The sequence below is a fragment of the Colletes latitarsis genome, chromosome 5 (assembly GCF_051014445.1).
Source record: "Colletes latitarsis isolate SP2378_abdomen chromosome 5, iyColLati1, whole genome shotgun sequence".
NCBI classification, from domain to species: Eukaryota; Metazoa; Arthropoda; class Insecta; order Hymenoptera; family Colletidae; genus Colletes; species Colletes latitarsis.
Window position 1 is genome coordinate 28,482,431 of NC_135138.1, and position 18,451 is coordinate 28,500,881.

Consider the following 18,451-nt stretch of genomic DNA (forward strand, 5'->3'; position numbering starts at 1 on the left):
GATTTTGTGTCGATTTTCTTCCATGATAAATACATATCTCATATCCGATCTCGAACTCGCCACGTTGTAATCAAATTTAATGCAACGTACTGGATTATAAAATCGTCAGAGCATTTTCACGTCAGTTATCCTTTCGTGTCTTTGGAATTCATCGTATAAATCACGTTCTCCGTAAATCGACGACGTTTACGATTCACGGCGGGGCGCAATGAGTCCAGGCACACGACAATCCCCTAAATACGACCGGCTTATCGCGCATGGTAATACATTTACCGTCTGAAATGCAACGGAGCTGCAGCCCCGTGGCGCGACGACGGTGAATTAAAAGGAAATTGAACTGTTCGCAGGGGTATCAAATTTGCGACTTAACGCCCGTAAGTCACGCGCCGGAACGTCTGTAGCGGCCCGTTTCTGGCGGGAAAATTAACGACGCTTTCGCTTTAATTCAACTCCCGACGAACCAAGTGTTCCCGGTAGCCTTCCATTTCCGATCGCGAATTAGCCGATCGCTTTACGTTTCTGCAAATATCAACGTTGTTCTCGCTTCGAACGGACAAATGACACACAAAGTGACCTGGAAGCTCTGTTTTCTTTCAGATCACCCTTGGGGGGGACTTCTTCCTTGCATTTTTCTTCGATTGACCTGCTCTGTATGCGCCTCCACGTTTCCAGTGTCCCTTCTTACAGTTTCCCTGAATATTCGATCCTTGACTAATCACCCGCATAATTCTTCTGCTTGTATAGTAAAGTCAAAGGAAAGTAAACTTGAAATATTGTTTTATTAATATTTATGTTGATGTTCTTAAACATTGATAGTTACGTTTCTTATTTTTCGTATATCTTACAATCTTATTAATAGTTAAAAAGAGTTAACCCTAATAGGTACCATGACTCAATTTAAGTTTCATTTATGATAATATAAATTGAGTTTGAAAGTTACAGGAATAAAATTTAAATTATAGGTATTTATGCATTTTTTTGAGAAAAAGAATATTTTGTATTTTTAGAAGTCACATCACAAAATTTGTCGTCCATATTAATAAATACTCTCGGAGTGCAAAGGGTTAAAATAGATGTTACCTTCGTAAGTAAGTAGAAATATCGATAATTGATCAGACGCAACAGTCAAATTTCGTACAATTAATCGTACATTATTAATTTACTTTTCCACCTGAAATACTGTCCCTTTCCATTCGTAATTTCATTTTCGATACATTCCGTATATGTCAACGAATATACTACCACGGAAATGTATTCTGACAAACAACTTTATTCATGGTTTCGTTTTCGATTGGTTTTGATGTTTACTGTTTAGTTAGAATCAATCGCAATCAAAAGTACCGTGCCAGTATCAATGTTTACTAACAGAGTTAGATAAAATTTTATTCCGAACGATAAACAATTATTTAAATGAGCATATATGATTTTATTTTTATTCCATCAGCAATTACTCGTTCATCTTTTATTTGTTACTCGAAAAGTTGATTTACGAATTGAATGTTTGTCTATTTATAATACAGTTTCATTGTTAAATATAAATAACGAACAGCAAATATGTACTTGTTTGTTCATTTCTCAGATTTTTATGAAGCATTTAAATGGGAATAGAAATAAGTGTGACGTAGAGTCCAGATTTTTTTACTTCTGCTGTATTTACAATTACATTTTCCTTGAATAACTGATCCCATTAAACGTCTTATATTCCAGTAGTATAATTAACTCTTTAAATACTGGTTTAGGACCTCTCGTGCTGAAAAGATAATACTAATATCGCATAAAGCACGGTACGAAGGCGATCCACCCACGTAGACCGTAACCCCCAAACGCAAAATCAACCCTTCCGCGTTAAACGGCGTAATCCTGAGTCGTTCGACTGTCGTCGTAGTTGTCGCGCGCATCACCGGAGCGTTCTTCGTTCCTGTCTTCGTCGTCCCTCTTTCAACCCCCTCCCAACCCTTTTAGTGTCGTCGAGTCGAGCACTCGGCGACATCCAGGCGCATTATAACGGCCTAGGTGCCGGCTGACCTAAAATATGCCAAGTACATGTGGCCCTGTTAGATCCCAACCCTCTCTCCGACCCTTCCAGCCTTGATTCCGCGTGCAACCAACCTCCGTCCGCCCCTCGTCATCACGTGAAAGTCGTCCCTGGTGCTGAGTAAACGCGTCGGTGTACGTTTTCCCGCATAAACATGCGCGTCCCGACTGCACGAATTCCACGCCAGCTGATACAGCCTGATTGCTAATTGGCGTGTTTTGGTTTCCAAGTGTGGAACGACGTTATCGACGCAACAGAGAAGAGGAACGAAGTTTCCTGGCGAGGCGGGAGACGCGTCAGAGGCTGCACAGAAGGAATGAGAAACGTACGTCGGGCTCGATTAAGTAAATGCAATTAATTCCGTCGAGCAACGTCGGGTAGAGACTCCTTTGGTGTTGTTCACCCTTCGTGAATATTTTTTCAAAAATTCAAGGAATCGGTATGTAGCATCAAATGACATTTGAAATATTTTTTACCCAATTTTATTCACTGGATTCTGTTCTAAAGCAATCTTGGTGTTGTTCACCCTTCGTGAATATTTTTTCAAAAATTCAAGGAATCGGTATGTAGCATCAAATGACATTTGAAATATTTTTTACCCAATTTTATTCACTGGATTCTGTTCTAAAGCAATCTTGGTGTTGTTCACCTTTCGCGAGTATTTTTTCAAAAATTCAAGAAATCGGTATGTTGCATCAAATGAGATTTTTCCCCCCCAATTTTATTCATTCTGTTTTCTGTTCTAAAGCAATCTTGGTATTCACCCTTCGTGAACATTTCCTCAAAAATTCAAGGAATCGGTATGTAGCATCAAATGACATTTGAAATATTTCTTTCCGCCAATTTTATTCATTCTGTTTTCTGTTCTAAAGCAATCTTAATATTGTGTCACCCTTCGTGAACATTTTGTCAAAAATTCAAGAAATCGGTATGTAGCATCAAATAACATTTGAAATATTTTTTTCCTCCAATTTTATTCATTGTTTTCTGTTCTAAAGCAATCTCGCTCCTTGATTTGAGAAAGCTACTGACTTAAATCCTTTACGGAGAAACACATTTCCCAGCCTTGCAATTTCCGCCTGCCGTGTCACGAATATCTCCTGAGGATCCCGAACGAAGTAGACTCGAAGCCACGAGAAAACAAATTGCCATTGTCGCTGATCGTTGACCGTTTCCGTGAAATCCATGATAATTTTTCTCTCCCCTCGTGAGCCAGTCTCTGCCAAAGGACATCACTTTCGCCCACCTCGTTTGTCTTGTTTCGACGAGCTGCTCATTCCTCTATTTTTCAATGGCTCGCTTTCTGCGTGCAGTCGTTTATTCTCGACGTCGACGGAACCGTACGGTTCTTGAATGAAAACCTAATATTCGTGACATATTCTCGGTGATTGGTAACCTTTAAAACTCGTTGTAAATTGATTTTGCTCGGATTAACCACTTTGCACTTTGTTACTACGGTCTCCTCTATTGTTTGATGTTTCTGAAGGTTTTATTTACAGTTTTGTGGACTTCGTGGTATTAAAGTTTAGTACTGAATCTTGAATCGAGTGTCGATCGATTAATATTTATGTGTTAGGTGCTTCATTGACCTTCGTTATTAATTAAAACTATTTTGAGGTAGTATGACACAACGCCTCACAATAAAAAAAACATACAAAATAATAAAAGGGTCAAGCAGGCCGCATGTTTGGCATGCCTGGGTTAGACAATACGTTGTTGACATAGTCGCGTCAAGCACTTGTTTCACCAAATTGCTTGATCTTATTCAGAAAAGAAACTACAATTTATAGATCTAGATTAATTTTAAGTAAAAGAAAATAAAATTAACTTTTTAAGTTAATTTTATTTTCTGATGTTATTTTTATTTTATTTTTGTCTTGTATCTTTGTTCTAAACAAATAGTGTTGTATTAAGTCGTTGCTTCCGCCGGGACGTACAAAGTTGAACAGAGACGTGTGTGTAGATATCTGATTACAGTTAAGAAAACAATAAGATTATGCATTAAGAGAGATCCTGCGTTTCCTAGGACTGATGTTAATATTTATGGTGATTTATGTGGTCCATCGTTCGCGGGGAACGCTTTTGCTGAGTTTCTATTACGGTTCTATCGGCTGGAAGAATTTGCGACTCAACGTTCCTCGTCCCTTTTCGACGAAGGGATATCGGTTTATCTGCTTGGGATTGATTAACGTGCCACCATGAATTAAGAAACGTGACTTCTGGTGGGATTGCTTCCGGGAAAGTAAGATTGATGAAACTTCGTAACGATTAAAAAATTTAATAACGTATAATAACTGATTGCTTGTGGATATTTTAAAACATAAAACGAAGAAGGTCTTTCAAACTGTCGTTTATTGTAGAGCAACTAATTTATTCGTTGTTTGCAATCTTTCTCAATTTCTTTCAGACTTTCGTGTAATAATGAATAATGTATTTCTGTCTTAAATATATTATCTAATATATAATTGTTGACATATTGCTAACATGGCTCACTTTTGTAAAATGATTGAGAAAAAAAGAAGCAAACTTAGAGATGGGTAAAATATTTATATCAGAATAAAATACAAGTATCTTTCGTGACGAATAAATCAATATTTATTCGCCAACAAAAATAGATAAGGAAATTTATATAGAAAATAAGAAACAACATTAGCAAGACTTATTGTTAATACGAACTAAGCAAGAGTAGCGCATAATCGTCTCATGGAAAGGACGGTAGAATTCAATTTGTGAAACATGTTAAACCCAATTCACGATCGATCAATATGATTGAATGCAAGCATGGACCAACCACGTTGAGGGATATTGAGGTGAACTGATCGAGTTTCTGGGAAATATTAGACTGATCAATGAGATCTAGCAGCTCAGAGACTAATTATTAATGAGAATTAATGACGATTCAATTCGTGGTGTCAGACATTTATCCTTTAAAAATATCTCAAATCATTTTTTATTATAATATTATTGTCCCATGCCACGATCGAGGGTTGCAGAATGTTTAACCATGATCGTGCTTCGCTTTATTACGAGCGAATCGCGACAGAATTTCTCTCGGCGTAAAAATAATTTGTTCGACTCTCCCATTGGCGGAGAGTGAGTACGAAAAATCGTTGGAGAATAAAGGGAACGCTGAAACGATCGTCGATCGAATCTCTTTCAAACCCCAATGATTTACTTGCTCCGTAAATTTCTCTGGACGATAATGCGAAAAGGAGTGTGTATCGATGGGACGTAACATTCGTTACAAAAGAATCCTGATCTCCGGCGATCCGGCTCGACGTATTTCACGTTCGTCCGATCGCGAATTTATCGTCAGGCGATTTTAATTGGATGAAACTGGCCCGCAGACGCGATCCCCGCAGGAGGGAGGTCAAAAACGGCTGCGGAATTTCCCGTTTTACCACGAAACTTATATCGATCCGTCGACCGTGCCCATCTCGTGGCACGTTCAGTAGCGTACGAAGCGAAAGCGCGAAACACGTCCAGAAATAACAATTTCGAAACCGGGGAGAATTTTTTCAATCACCGGGGGATCTCCATTTTCCTTTACAGTAGGAATTTTCAAACTTTTCTACGAATTCCTCGACGAATGAAAATTATCAACGACTCCCTCAAAATACAGTTACATGTCCGGAAATAACAATTTCGAAACCGGGGAGAATTTTTTAAATCATTAAATTTTCTTTTACAGTAGGAGTTTTCAAACCTTTCTACGAACTCCTCGATGAATGAAAACTATTAACAACTCCCTTAAAATACATTTATACGTCCGGAAATAATAATTGCGAAACCGGGGAGAATTTTTTCAATCACTGGAGGATCTCCATTTTCTTTTACAGTAGGAATTCTCAAACCTTTCTACGAACTCCTCGATGAATGAAAATTATTAACGACTCCCTTAAAATACAGTTATATTCTTATTTTATCAAATATAACTTGAAAGTAACGTTTCATAAAATGTACTTATGTTTTAATAATTTCTATTCAATGCTTATTCAATAATAAATCAAAGAACAGTTCCACCCCTCAGAGTCGCGCTCAATGGCAGACTAAATCTCGAGATTTAAGGAGCAGTAAATTCGCCAACTTCGATACGCGTTTTTCCTTTATTACAAACCCCAGGCCGCGCAAAGGTGCATCAACCCTGAAAAGGGAAATAGTGGAGCCACCCCAAAATCCTTGTCGACTGTTTTATTTTCCATCCTAAAGAAATCGTGGAATAATTCGTGAATTTGCTTTCGCGGCGTTGGAAAACGGACGTTTTTGTTCAGCGAAATTCGCGAACACGCTCGGACGATTCGCAAGAGTTCTTTCGCTCTGTGGCGATGGAATCCGATGATGGGTCGAAGGGCACAGTGTTCCGTGGAAACGTACTTTACCCATGGAATCCTGCGTTGGTTTTAACCCGTTGGTTATTTCGCTCAAAGCAAAACGGAAGTTCTGCTTGAAAGAGGTTACTCGCGCGAAAATGAATTATCAGTAGCGTCGAAGATAAAATTAAAAGAAATTTTTATTTTCGTATTGCTTCCAACGCTGAGTCTAACGAATTCTTTTTCGTTTTAAAGAAGAAAACTTTCGAGGGAGAAAATTATTTGTTTGATATCTCTCAAATAACTTGAACTGAAAGCTTCGTTTTCTGTTGGTACTATTTCACTGAACAGAAACTAACATTGGTTTCTATTTCATCGGTAATATTATAAAGATTCCTCAAACTAAATATTTTATTTGTTCATTCCAGATGCAATATAAACCAATACTTTTCAGTGCTTCAATACTCCTTGATGCATTTATCGAAAATATTTCATCTACCATTTTTTAAGAATATTAAAAAATATAGTTTCAATGCGAAATCTCTGGAAAGTATATAGAGTTCTTTCACCAAATTAAACGACCACGTGATAAACAGAGGAGTAATTGAACGTACGCCACGATGCAGCATGTATACCGTGGAAACTTGGAAAAAAGGAAGTCCAATAATCATGGAACAGTCTCGTAACAAACCTCATAACCGTCAAACGCAAGAAACCTCGCGCCACGTCGTAAGAACCGACGCTCAGACTCCTTGGGGTAGTCGCGCCAAAAAAGTTTCGGATCTCTCGATTAATCATGTCTTTTTTTCTCGCTCAGACAGCGTACGACTGGACGGTTCTTCCTGGCAGACGCCGCGTAAATCTTCAAAGTTGACGGTGCCTTTTAAGCACGGTTGTCTACTCGACCGACGTCGAACGTCATGGAAAAAAGAGGTAGATTGTCCTCTCGTAGATCTCGTCCGGGGACATTCAATTATTCGCCTCTCCGTTTTCCATTTATTTTCTCGAATCGGGAGCCAGCGTTTACGCAGCCAATAAGGGGAAGTTGCGAACAGTGATCCGAGTTTTATATTCGTTTTATGTCTAGATACGGGGGAGCGATATCTAGAGCAACCTTGAAAAGTAACAGGGGATCGCCAGTCGTCCATTATCGAAAAATAAATTCGTATAAATTGCGAGCAAATTTAAACGCACGAAAGCTAAACATTTTATTGCGTAGAAAATGTCGTTGCTTTTCGATGAATACAAAATTAAGAAATTAATTGATTTATTATTCACTGTTCTGAATAAACATGTACGACAGACTATTTGTCTTTTACTTCAAACGATTTAATCTATTAAAAAATAGTAAAGTATTACTGTTAATGTATACAAGCTCCGATGTAAGTACTAATATCAAGCATTGGTCAGACACGTATTATTGCCTTTCAAAATTAAGAAATGAATAGCTTGAATAAATTGATTTATTATTTACTATTCTAAATGAAAATGTACGATGAACTATCTTTTACTTAAACTGATTTAATATTGCAATCTTGGGTCAGTACGAGACATAGATGACCCACCTTATACACTGTAGCTCTCAACAATCTTCATTGTATCCTCTTCAATATTAATTTTCATTTAAAAAAACAATTGTGCTTTAATTTATTAAAAAATAGTAACGTATCACCGGTTAATGTGTGCAAGTTTCGATGTAAGTAGAAATGCCAAGCACTGATCAGACGCGAAAAACTTTATAGCACATTTTCGATGTACTTTTGTGCAAGAAATTACCCCATGTATCATACATCTTCCTACATTCAACGATAGGCAATTATTAAATCTAGGATGATCCTAAACTGAAGGAGAATGAATAGAAGCTTAATTAAAACCATCAATTTTGCCTTCGCTTAATAAGGAGTTCGCAGGCAAATTAGGGACGAAACTCCATGATATTTTCTCCAGCGATCGAACGAAATAGACTTCCTAGATATAAACGGGACAAGAAGTTCATAATCATGCGAGTTTAACGTGACACCAGGTAGCATTCCAGGGAAAAGGATTCCGCCATTAGCATAGAATTAACGTCCCAGCACCGAAACCAGCCACTCGAAGTTTCCTCCTCCAGCAGGAAGATCGTACTTCACACCTGTTAAAACGTCGCGACCAGCCGCGTCATGGTTCGCGTGTTTCGAAGGCTCGGGTTAAAACTTGGTCGCGGGACCGCTCGTAATTATGCTACGTCCACTCGAAAGCGTCGACTTCAACGGGAGACGTTGTTCTCCTGGAAACAAAGCTTGCGGTCCGAGGACCAGCACCGGAGACACGGCGCATTTAAAACGTTAGCCTGTTTGCGTATTTCGAAATAATTATTGTTCCCTCTTGGCCATTGTTCTTGTTGCACGCGTGCCCACTAATTTTGCATCATCGTTCATGAGTACAGAAATGGTCGAAATTCTTGTCTAGATAAGAATATCATATAAAAAAGATACAACTGTATACTTATTTCTCCCATTAAAATACAAAATTGAAAATGATATAGTAACGAAATTCGTTGAAAACGTAATGAAACTTATAATATGATCTCATCGATGATCGATCGTGACCTTAAATAAAATTAAAGTTATCTGAATGAAGTATTATCGTGTATTATATGGATTATGTTTCACGTGTGTCCATAAATTTTGCATCATCGTTCATGAGTACAGAAATGGTCGAAATTCTTATCTAGACAAGAATTTCAACCAACATATAAAACAGATACAACTGTTTACTTATTCACCTCATTAAAATACAAAATTGAAAATGATATAGTAACGAAATTCGTTGAAAACGTAATGAAACTTATAATATGATCTCATCGATAATCGATCGTGACCTTAAATAAAATAGAAGTTATCTGAATTAAATATGATCGTATATTATATGGATTTTGTTTCGCGTTGAATTAAGAGCAGTCTATCTGAATAATTTATTTCGTCCAATGAATATTGAATATATCTCCAAGTAGAGTCCTTATTTATCCACGTTTCAAATAAAATTCTGTCCATCTCTGATCCGTTCCATTGTGCTTTGGCGGGGCCAATTTCGCGGGTGCTAGCGCGCTGCTAATTCTCGGTGTATCGAGCCGTGCTTATGCGAATTAGGATGCTTCCCTTCGCCATTCAAGCCCGTGATCGTCGTCCGTAGTCAATCCATTGATAGCCATCGCGGTCCAATCGATCTGGATTACGAACTCCACCATTTTGCTTCGCACGATGTCACGTGGTTCGCATTAATATCACACCAATAATCTATCACAGACCTTGCTCAGAAACATGCACAGTTCCTTTGATCCTATCGTCGGGTCACGGACGACCCAAATGCCGTTTATTTATTATTTCGAAAACGTTGCAACCGTCTCGGTAAAAGAATCGCGCTTCGACAGAAATATTTCTTTCCGTTCCTTGAAAAGTTCGAACACGTTTCGCGATGAATTATCCCATCCCGTGGCGCGTAATTTATTTCCGTCGCCGCGGCGGTAACAATACGTAATCGAACACGGGCCGCGCGGATTTCGATGCAAATGCATCTTCCGCGTCTGTGGCCGTGAGAAGAGAAAAAGAACGCATGTAATTCACTCGATACGTACGTATACGTGTGCATCCCGGAAAGAAGATAACGTTATCGGTGTGTAACGAAACAATTCGTTTGCACCTCGTTCCGCGTGCATTTTTCGAGCCGCCGCGCACACTTTCGCGCGATAAGAGGTCGGTTAAGCGGGGCTTTATTCCGTGTTGCACGCCCACAACGCCGATTCCCAGCATCGTTCATTCATCTTCGCCCACGCACACCTGCCGTCCGACGCGTACCGTTCGAACTCCGCCTCGTATTAAGATTCAAACGCGGTTTTACCACTGATTCGCCATATTCTGTCCGCCCTCGCGGACCTCTTTCCCGTTCGATTTATCGAGCGCGCTTCGTTACGCCGGAAGCAATCGCGCTCGATATTGTCCGCCGCCGCTCGCGCCACGGGTTTCGTAATTACGATCTTTTGCGTACTTTCACAAGGGACGCGACTAAATATAAATTACACGAACAAAAATTGATTTCTGATGCAGATCTAGTCGGAATTTTCTAAAATACAGACTGAGACCCGAAATAAACAATTGTTTCACACTAGTACCACAGTATTACGAGTTTCTAGCCGGACTCAACCCAGAACTGACCAACAAATGGACGATGAAAACAAAGATTGATTCCTGATGCAGACCTGACTGGAATATTCTAAAATACAGACCGAGACTCGAAATAAATGATTGTTTTACACAACTACAACAATATTACGAGTTTCTAAACAGAACTGACCTACAAATGGACGAAGAAAACAAAAATTGATTCTTGATGCAGACCTAACTGGCGGAATTTATTTACTCACTATTAATTTTTATTTAAAAAATAGTTGTGTTGGTGTTTGCAAGTATTTTTATTGGAACGATATTATGTATTCCACGTGGTTTTAATTTATTAAAAAATAGTATCATTGATTAATGTATGCAAGCTTCGATATAAGTAGAAGTATCAAGCATTGGTCAGACACGTATTATTGCTTCTCAAAATTAAGAAATGAGTAGCTTGAATGAATTATAATCATAATAAATTCTAATCATGGTCAATACATGACATACGATTCATCTTATACACTATAGCTCACGACAATCTTCGTTGTATACTCTTCGATATTAATTTTCATTTAAAAACTAATTGTGTTGGTGTATGTAAGTATTTTTATTGGAATGATATTAACTATTCCACATGGTTTTAATCTACTAAAAAATAGTAACGTATCACTGGTTAATGTGTGCAAACTCCGATGTAAGTAGAAATGCCAAGCACTGGTCAGACGCGTTACTCTTACGGGACGAATGTTTGAGATTGATTTTCTCGAAAACGAAGAGTCGTATGAAAGAACTTTGTAACACATTTTCAAAATACAGACCAAGACTTGAAATGATTGTTTCACACTACCACAATATTACGAGTTTCTAGCTAGAACTAACCCAGAAGTGACCCACAAATGGGCGAAAGAAAGCAAAAATTGGATGCTCAGCGGTCGAAGAAAGAGTTTTTAATTCGTTGAATAACGACCGACTGTACGTCAGCCTCGAAACGAAACGCGAATTGGCAAGAAACAACGATAATCGACAGCACGACTGCTAATAAAGGAGAACAGTGGAGCGAAAATAGCGCAACAAGTGCAGTTGCAGTAACGACAGCTGCAGCTGCAGTCACGCGTATCATATTAGAAATCCAGCCGCATTATCCCCGGCGAGTTTATTCCTCTGGAGCTCTGTTTCCCCCAGCATCGCTCGCAGTATCTAGAGCGTGCGCTTTCGTGCTTACCTCTATTGTTTATTTCGAGGATTTTCTTATCTCTTGTCCTCGGCGTCGCGTTGCACTTCGACGCGTCACCCAAGTTTCTTTCAGCCCCTTTCGAGGCTCCCAACGACCCTATTCGACCAAACACTTTTCAACGTTTACACGATTCTTTTAGCGATTACTTCGATGTCTTTGTAAAGTCTGACAGCACTTTGGCCATTCGCTAAAAAATTTATTTTGAAAATTAAACACATGGGTGTACGTATTTCACTGCTGGGATCCATCGATCGTAAAATTTTTTACCTCGCTGTTTCGTATCTAGACTATTAACATAATACGTACCATAGCTCGATTGAAGTTTCATTTATGGTTACACAAACTGAATTTAGAAAATATATGAATAAAATTTAAATTATAGGTATTCATATAAATGTTTCTGGAAAGAAGAATATTTCTTTATTTTTAGAAATGACATCACAAAATTTAATTTGGTATTGATAATCGTTCATATTAATAAATACTCTCGGAGTGCAAAGGGTTAACTACGTTTGAATTTTATGAATAAATTTTGAAATTAAAAACGTGTTCGTCGTAACGATTGAATTTAACTGAACACATTAAAAAGCAACGCGTAAGCAGTATAATAAATAAATCAAAATATAATCAGGAGGTGGACACACTTATTTATGAAGCATATGCGAATTTATGTCGCGTGTGATTAATTAATATTAATCAGTAAAGCGCAGTATCGAATTTCGCGATGAAAATTACTTCCGCCCAAGGCTGGAAAAAAAAACGGAGAAAACATAAATCAAGGTGGACATTAATTTTGTTTTCAGCGCCGACGGTAACTACGAGGTGACCATCATGACCAAGGCGATTTTGCACCATACGGGGAAGGTCGTGTGGAAACCGCCGGCGATCTATAAATCATTCTGCGAGATCGACGTGGAGTACTTTCCTTTTGACGAGCAGACTTGCTTCATGAAGTTTGGTTCGTGGACTTACGACGGGTACACGGTGAGTAATAAGATTTAACTAACAATCTAACGGTATTCATATGGATATTAATCATCGTCAAGGAATTCACCTACGCGAGACATTTTGGGAAAGGATCGCGGAGCTCGTGGTTCAATGTAAGAACTTTGATTATTAGTTCAAACATTAGCAACATAAATGAAACACACATGTGCGTGTTTTAGTGAATTCAGGCGTGTTTTAGTCAGACATTCGAAACATTAGAATTTCATCAATTTTACCACGCTACTCTCGAGCAAACGTATGTCTACAGTTATTGCTTTCGCCTTAAGAGGTATTCCTTTTTAGATGAAATATTAGATTCAAGGGCTCTTGCTCTTAAAAAATTGAAGGATGGCATCTCGCTATTCCCCCAGGATGCCCAGTTGCAATAACTCATACGTCACATAAAATGGCCCCGAGAACTCTACGAAATTAAAAATAAAATTTTGTCACTGTCCCTAATAGTTTCTGGAAAAGAAGTTTCTAACAATTCACGTAGAAACTGTCTGAAATGTCATTTGCTTAAACCCTTATCTCTTTTTAAGTGGCTATTCATTGTGAAACTAACTATTTACTTCCTTATTCTCTTATTTGTAAATTTTCTATCTCTTTCTTTATACTATCTAAGTCTAAGAGAGTAGACATTGAGCATGCATTTTAACCCCTTGTCGTATAATGACGAGTCTGACTTGTTACAAGTACTTGATGACAAGTTTTACAATTATTAGGGTATTTACAGGTCATAAAAGTCTTATACATATATTAAAATCAACACAATTTTACGTTCACGAGGTATTCGTAAAACAAATCTATTCTTTATCGTGGTCATTCCTTGTACGAACTTTAAATAAAATTAAATAGAATACGTTTGACGAATTATTTGAAATTAAATCGTACGTCAAGGGGTTCACGAGTCTGATTCGTGACGAAGATTTGGCCCAAACATCAATATCACGAGCCAGACTCGCGAACAGAAGGTCGGTCCAAATGTAAACATCGCAAGCCAGGCTCGAGGGCAGCAAATGACGATCGTGATTGAGGTTTAGTTCCTATCAGTACGCCACAAGAGTCGGTCACGAGTCTTATAACATCTGTTACAAAGCAGTTTAGCATCAGTCTGGTATGTTTACGTCATTTAAAATCATTCTTAATTCATTTTTTAATTAACGTCTACCTATTCTGGCCATCTATTCTTTTCACCAAGCGCTTCTCGTACAGCACCCTCAATCGTCCATAAATTTCAAAGTTACAAAGCTGAGTGAATATTACAAACTTACGAAAGTTGCCTCAAGAAAGTCTAGGAAATTATATTTGCGAAAATCGATCGTTCCTCGATCCCAAGTTGGTCATTCATCTTCGACGCTTTCGCACCTCCTTTCAGCGTCCGATAGGGAACCCCCTTTAACGCGTCGACTTATCAACGGTCGCGTAAGTCGACCATGAAGGATACACAGCGATCCAGATAAACGAAAATCACCGAAACATCGATACGGTATTTTCATCGTCGAACCTCGAAACACAAGTTTTTACTTTTTTTTTTTTAATCTATCGTTTCCTGTAAACTCGTGTTCGCGGTACAACGTGTATATTTGTTACAACAACGCAAGCTTTTAGTTTTCGTTGACCATGTGATAGGTCGACCCGTTTCCTATAAAATCGAACAGCCAGTCGAACGTTTCGCCATCCGGCGAATGCAGTTTTCGTTTTGTATTCCGACGTTTCACGCGCAAATTTTTACGCATCGAGCACCGTGTAAAACTGGGATCCATACATCTGACAGCTGACGTGAAACTTTACGTTGAATAAAAATGCTGCTCGTTTCCCTCCCTTCCGACCGCGTGCTTTCGATATCTGGAGATCAACGTGGCTTACGCGCATCGAAGAAACCCAGAAAAACATTTCGTTACAGTTTCGAGGGAGTGGAAAGAGTTCGACAGAACGTTGCACGGTTTTCATGCAATTTTTTATCGTGACTGACAAACGATCGATGATTGTAGATGACTCGTACAACGGGCACCGTAAATAAACCGTGTATATAACAAAATACATGAAAAGTATCTTCACGAATGTTATAATTATGTAGAAGTACCACAAGAAAGTCATAGGTATTGATATTTAAGAAATATTGTATTTCCTTATATAATTTGAAGTATTAAAAACATAGTTGTGAAATAATTAAAATATTGCAAATTTAACAAATTTGGAAGGGGATTAACTAAAATCCTCCTTTTTGCATTTTGATGCAAACCATGTTGGAAATTTAGCATCTGCAAAGTCGAAAAAAAATTTGTTTAAAAGCTTTTGTTTCGAATGGAACGAGAACAGTAGAAATAGCAATAAAAATATTCCATAATATTTTGTTGCAGATTTGTCGAGACTTGCAAACAAACTTTATTCGTATTTTCAACGTTAAATGCAACATCACAACCGTATATGAAAATCTAAAATTATTAGCATTTATGCGTTTGTTATTAAAAATTCACACTGCTTCCAAATATCTCTTTAAGAGATTTTATTTTCGAAATTCGTTACTGTATGAAATTCTGCTATAAAAAATATTATTCCTTCGTTATTCAGCAATAACGAAGTCACGAAAATAGAAGCTTTTGTCGGAGAAACTTCCTGTTTCTCGAGCAACGGTGAATTTTCGAAAACACCCGGCGCAGAGTAAATTCGCGACACGAATCGGCACAGTTCTACGTTTGAATACTAATTGGACGCCCCCGCGACCTGTGTTCGAGGTATATTGGTGGAAGATTTTGTGTTCTTCGACTGCTTGCAGTAGAGATTAGTCGCGTTCTAATCTCGATTCGAAGTTTCGAAAAACTTTCGGTGACTAACGACGGTGTAAACTTTGTCGCGTGATGTACTTACGCAATTTTAGTTCGAGCTTAAATTAGGAAATTCTACCCTTCTCGTTGTTGTAAGACTTGTTTCGGTCGTTTAATGACTTTTCCTAAAGCACCGGGATTCATTATGTTCCAAACGTGAATTTAACATAGTAATATTGGACTTAAAAACTCTAGAGTTATTATTTTTCATTTTTAAAGACTTTAAACTCACGATTAATATTTGTTATTTAATCCTCCGTTGATTATGGTCAATCACAATCTCGTTCTTGGTTCGATCACAATTTTGGAAGATTTAAAATTTCTCGAGTGATCGATAACGTCATAGATCACGTGACATTTCGGAAATAGTGTAGACATTCCACAGGGAATCGATCGAATTACCCATCCGGTCTTATTTCGATCTAGGTCCAGTTACGGACCAATAAAGTATTTCTTGACAGACTGATCGTGTTATTTTGGTCACGCTTTTACTTTACTTTTTCCCCAGAAGTACGAGAAATCTGTATCAGTTAAACGTTCTATAAAAGACAACGTTGAAAATCTCTTTCGATTCATCAAGCTCGATTAAATCTGCAACCTGTGAATTCTAGTCTCTTTATATTTAGAGTAAAAGTCAATAAACTAATTTTATATGAAAAGAGAAACAGGCGAGGTCTGTTTAGTTCAGAGTACTGAATATTGATATTTGAGATTTATTTTTCTAGAATATTATTAGCCACATAAATTTCAAACAAGACACAAAAGGTGAATTTTCATCGTCGTGAAATTCAATTGAAACAGCGGTGATCGATCGGACTATATATGTAAATAAGCCAGTGGCAGGTTTCATAGAATCCTTGACTAAAATATCAGGAGAAAATGGTGCTTCAATTTTCCCGGTCGCATCTAAACTATTTATTATGTTAAAAGATACGGTCGACAGTTTCGTTCGAAGAAATTTGAAGTGTTTACACGATTTCTCAACAGTCACTTCGTTGCACTCGTAAAGTCAGAGTACTTTAGTAATAGATATCGTAGATTACTTGCAACATTTCCAAGCAGTGCTTCATGTAATGTAAAATAAATAAAATAATGAATACCTCAACGGTTCAATTCTAAGACCAGGCATCAGATTATACAGAAGGGAGAGATTTATCAGTGCCTAGAACATTTTTTTAATAAATGTACCAGGGTCAGGGGTCGCGAAATCCTCGCCTAATCTACGGAAACCTGAAGAACGTTGCTTTAAATTTCCGTGGCGCGACTAAACTATTTATTATGTTAGAAGTTACGTCGACGATTCTATTCCCCGGGTGTTTTTCTTTCATTCCCTACCGTCCGCGGCCTGGCTGGATCTCCGGGGCATCCGGATTCTAAAGCATTCGAACGCTGTACGCTACTGCTCTATGGAATAATTCATGTCGCTGCAGCCCAGCCACAAATCTTCGATGAATTACTTAACCAATCGTCGTTCTTTTGCTAAATTGCACGCGACGGGAATATTTTTCATCGACGGTTAGCATACCTCGCGACGCGTTATATATTCACGCGCGTCTCGATATGGTTTCGCCGTGGTTGTCGCAATCCGCTTTATCGGGTACTCAGCGTGATTAAGTTTCCAGTCGCCGTGTTCTTCGTTCGGAGACCTCCGATCGAAGTCGAATCGATCACGAGACCTTCGAAAATGTTGTATCTCGATGATTTTTTAATAAAAAAACAATCATTGTATCGCTTCGTATATTCCATTTTGCGTCTATTAGCGTTATCCCTGCGTTAGAATCAATTCTCGTACACGAGCTCTAAATATACTGACAGGAAATAATTTGTTAAAAATAGTAATTAATTGGAAACCATTCCAGTCTTGTTGTAAATTAGAAGATATAGCAAAACATAAAATTTCCAAAGTGAATTTATACCGGAGTTGTATATTTCTATGCTTCCCAAATTTTGTTGGAACATTTTAGAAAAGTGTTTGAAATTTGAAACATTCAACAGGAACTCGATCCTTAATTCGTAATTGGTTAATTTCCACCTGAGTGGTGCTATTATTCTTCCCCTGTCAAACGTCATCGGTTTCATCTCAGATCTCAGAAGCCGTTTACAAGACTGGAAAAGCTATTCGATACCCCGATCTCGCGTTTCGCTAGGAGCTTTGGAACAATGGGTCATTAGAGACGTTCTTAGAAACCCGTTCCTGTCTTGGTAGAATGGAAACCATTCGATACGGAAGAAAGTTCGGTGCAGAGTTCGCGCCAGCAACACCTTTCGATTCTCTTTTGTTTCTTCCGAACGATCGAGTATTTGTTTCTCGTCGACGAAGCTCGTAGCCTCGAAATTCTCGCCAAGATTCGTGTCTTTCGTGCGGGATTGACATCGAGACGCGAGTTTGTCGTTCGGTTTCAATCGAGGAACGTCCTCGAGAGGTGGCGAATTCTCCGGAAAGATATGCATGAACGTCGAGCAACAAGCAATGAACCTTCTCTTTTCGTTGTAAAGCGACTGTACACGTTTATTCGCGAGACTATTCAATTTACGACAAAATAGCATAGATTCTACGCCTCGGAAGAATGTGTCGCGTAAATATGATTTGAAAATTCTATTGGAAACTGGTTTCGCCAGAATAAGTCGAGCAGGAATCGGCAAGAAAACGTATAGAAAAGCGAGAGAATAAAATAGAGGTGAACAGTGGGGAAGTCAAGAAAGAAGAAAAGGGTCGACGTGTAATCACGTCGCTATTGAACACATTTTCCGACAAAGGGAAGCCGTTTTGCTTTCGTTTGAAAATATTTTGCCAGTTGAATTATATTTTTCGGAAGCCTCGTAATAAAATTTATCGATCCGCGGGAAGAACATTCGCACGATTTCTTCGTCGATCGAACAATGTTGCTATTTCATTTTTTGAAACGTTCTTCTTC

General features: G+C 38.3%; 1 protein-coding gene across 1 annotated transcript in view; it reads left to right on the forward strand.

Moving 5' to 3' along the window:
• Window positions 1–18,451, forward strand: part of Nachralpha1 (nicotinic acetylcholine receptor alpha1) — a 220,193-nt gene that overhangs the window by 175,224 nt on the left and 26,518 nt on the right. The window contains exon 5 of the mRNA XM_076765412.1: window positions 12,525–12,705. Coding sequence (XP_076621527.1) covers window positions 12,525–12,705 — 181 coding nt within the window. The remainder of the gene's footprint in view (window positions 1–12,524; window positions 12,706–18,451) is intronic.